This window comes from Corapipo altera, unplaced genomic scaffold (genome assembly GCF_003945725.1).
Source record: "Corapipo altera isolate COAL_440 unplaced genomic scaffold, ASM394572v1 344, whole genome shotgun sequence".
NCBI lineage: Eukaryota > Metazoa > Chordata > Aves > Passeriformes > Pipridae > Corapipo > Corapipo altera.
The window spans coordinates 1-2,485 of NW_020885442.1; the positions used below are offsets into that span (position 1 = coordinate 1).

The following is a 2,485-nucleotide window of genomic DNA, read 5'->3' on the forward strand; positions in this document are numbered from 1 at the left end:
TCGATGGGCGAGGCAGGCTCGATGCTGTACTTGCTGTACACGGCTCTGGCCGACACCCTCACTGGGATGGTGGCAACGGTCTCGCCTCCTTGACCCGATTTGAGATCAATGACCTGCAACCAGAGGAGGGGCTGGTAAACACAGCAGAGAGGCCAGCCTCTACTCCTGTCCCCTGACCCCAGCCCAGGTCTCCAGCATCTCACCCTCCCTTTTTAAAGGCCTCTTCCAGAGCCAGATTTCCAGCTCTCTTATGAAGCCTCCCAAATGGTTTTGGAAGTCTCTGTTTGGGTGTGTAGGAGAGAGGATGCCCCAGCTAAAGCCTGCTTTGCACAAGACACCTCTCCTGCTTCTGCTCCCAAGACACACTGTGCTAACACAGTTGGGCCCAGGCAGCTCACCTGGCAGAGCAGGATGGGTTTGCTCTCGAGAAACACTTCAGTCGTGGGGTGGAAGAGGACCTCAACTTTCACAGGTGGCCGGGAGGCTTTCAGCACAGCCCTCTGCGGCCGGACAGTGAAGGGAGATTCCAAGTCGCCCCTCTTGGCACTTCCAGTGGTCAGCTTGAAACTGTGGAGAAAGGGAAAGAATGAAGACCTCTGCAGTTGAAAGCACAGGTGCCACCAGCACAGCCAGGACTCTGCATAGGACCAGAAGAAAAAAAAAAAGGGAGCAGCATGAGAACAGGTTCTAGCCATGGACAGAGGGAGAACGCAGGCCTGGGAGCCTGAGGAAAAGTTCAGCACCAGGCAGCCGGACTCACCTGTACTCAATGTCATATAAGCCTTTGTTCTGCAGGCTCAGGACTTCCTTTTTATTATCAAGGACATTAATGGTTCCAAATTCCAAGCTGCCATCTGGACCTGCAGAAAACCCGCAGAGCGAGGTAAGAAATGGTGAATATTTGTGAGCTGCTGCAGAGCACACCCAGTCACAAGCTACACAGTTGGAGTTCTTGGATGGCACAAAACCCTCTTCAGCAAGTGTCCCTTCTCGGGAGTGTTCTCTAGCTACTTGGCTGCCCTTTCTCTTCTTACTCCAAGGATCTGCAGGGTAGAAGCCAAGGAGCTTGGTTTCCATTTCCTTGCTTCCAAGCACAAATCCAGCTACTTTATTTTCTGTGCTGAGCCTTTGGGACTTGCCAACTGCCTGTTCAGATGACTGTTGTTCCAAAGCACCAAATGCAATCTGCACACGAAGCTGCACATTTCCAAGTTCAGTTGGGAGAGACTCAAGGCTGTTGGTGCCCTGACAGCGCTTTACTTCACGCAGCTTGCAAGGTCTGTGCTTTATGGATCTGTGCCACCCTTGCCTGCTATGCCATCCCCTCCCAAGGGCTTTGGTTGCCCACCTGCCAAGGTAGTAAAATGCACCCGGACTGTGTTGTCTGGGAGGCATCCACTGACCTTCAGGCATGTTGATGCTCAGATTAACATCCTAGACCTCCACAGAGACTTTGATGGTTTCAGCCTGAACAATGCCCAGGATGTTTTCTGTATCTGAAACCTGAGGCAGCACGAAACAAACACTGCTTAGACCATTCTTTTGGAAGACAGCCTCTGTCGCAGTCCGAAAAGGGGAACAGGACACCAGAAAGGGTGCAAGCAGACTTCTTTATTCAGGCGTGCGCCCGATTCTTAAGCATCCCGCCAGGGAAAAAGGGGCAGAACAGAGGGTGGGCTATCAGACAGACAAACAGGGGAGCAAATCAGAATAGGGCACAGGCAAAAGGGGGAGGAGTGGGGGAAGCAGGGAGCAGGCAATCTCATGGCAGGTCTGGGCATGTGCAGTTGTGCACCGCGCAGCATGAATACAATGAAACCACACAATAACAGCAACGTCCATATGAAAGTCCTGCCAATTGCTGCATGCTTTTCTTCATCCTGAATCGTGTTCCGTCACATCTCACTCTTTCTTATTCTCGTGAAGCACGGCTAGAAAATATCTGTTTTGATAGTCCTCTTACAGCTCGCTGTGACATAAGAAATAGTTAGTAACAATACAAACAGAAAAAGCAAAATTTCAAAGCAAGTTAGAAAGGGTTTGTTTAAATGGACTTGGGGGAGGACCGATCTGCATCTTCCCAATCAGTTTGGACAGCTGCATTTGCTGAGTGACTAGCCTCTAAGGTCTTGTCTCTGCCAGCTGCTTCCCCCATGGCCTCCCTGGCTTGACAAGTGTTTGTGGACTCCCAAGTTTTCTTAACCTCTTCATCTCACAGGCTGCCCCGGTGAGGGGGATTCTGCTGCAGTAGGAAACCTTATCAGCCCAATTCTGCACTCCCACAGCAGGGAATGGTGCTGCTAAAGCACCCTTGAGAGGCCCAGGGCTGTAAACACAACCACAAGAAATGTGAGGTGTCCCAGAGCAAGTGGCATTGACAATTAACACCCTCCTCTTCAATGACCTCGCATGCTTGCTGAAATGCAGCCTCTAAACCACAGGGAACAAACTCCCAGAAAGGGTCCAGAGGGAATGCTGGTCTGTA

The 2,485-nt window shown here is 51.2% G+C and overlaps 2 protein-coding genes across 2 annotated transcripts in view; both read right to left on the reverse strand.

The window, feature by feature from the left end:
• Position 1: 1 nt before the first annotated feature.
• Positions 2 to 2,485, reverse strand: part of LOC113940512 (hydrocephalus-inducing protein-like) — a 14,653-nt gene continuing 12,169 nt past the window's right edge. Inside the window, exons 7-10 of the mRNA XM_027631663.1 lie at positions 1,404 to 1,503; positions 761 to 860; positions 399 to 567; positions 2 to 113 (exon numbers count right to left, since the gene is read on the reverse strand). The gene's annotated coding sequence lies outside the window, so the exon portion shown is untranslated. The remainder of the gene's footprint in view (positions 114 to 398; positions 568 to 760; positions 861 to 1,403; positions 1,504 to 2,485) is intronic.
• Positions 1,435 to 2,485, reverse strand: part of LOC113940511 (hydrocephalus-inducing protein-like) — an 8,676-nt gene continuing 7,625 nt past the window's right edge. Inside the window, exon 13 of the mRNA XM_027631662.1 lies at positions 1,435 to 1,503. Coding sequence (XP_027487463.1) covers positions 1,435 to 1,503 — 69 coding nt within the window. The remainder of the gene's footprint in view (positions 1,504 to 2,485) is intronic.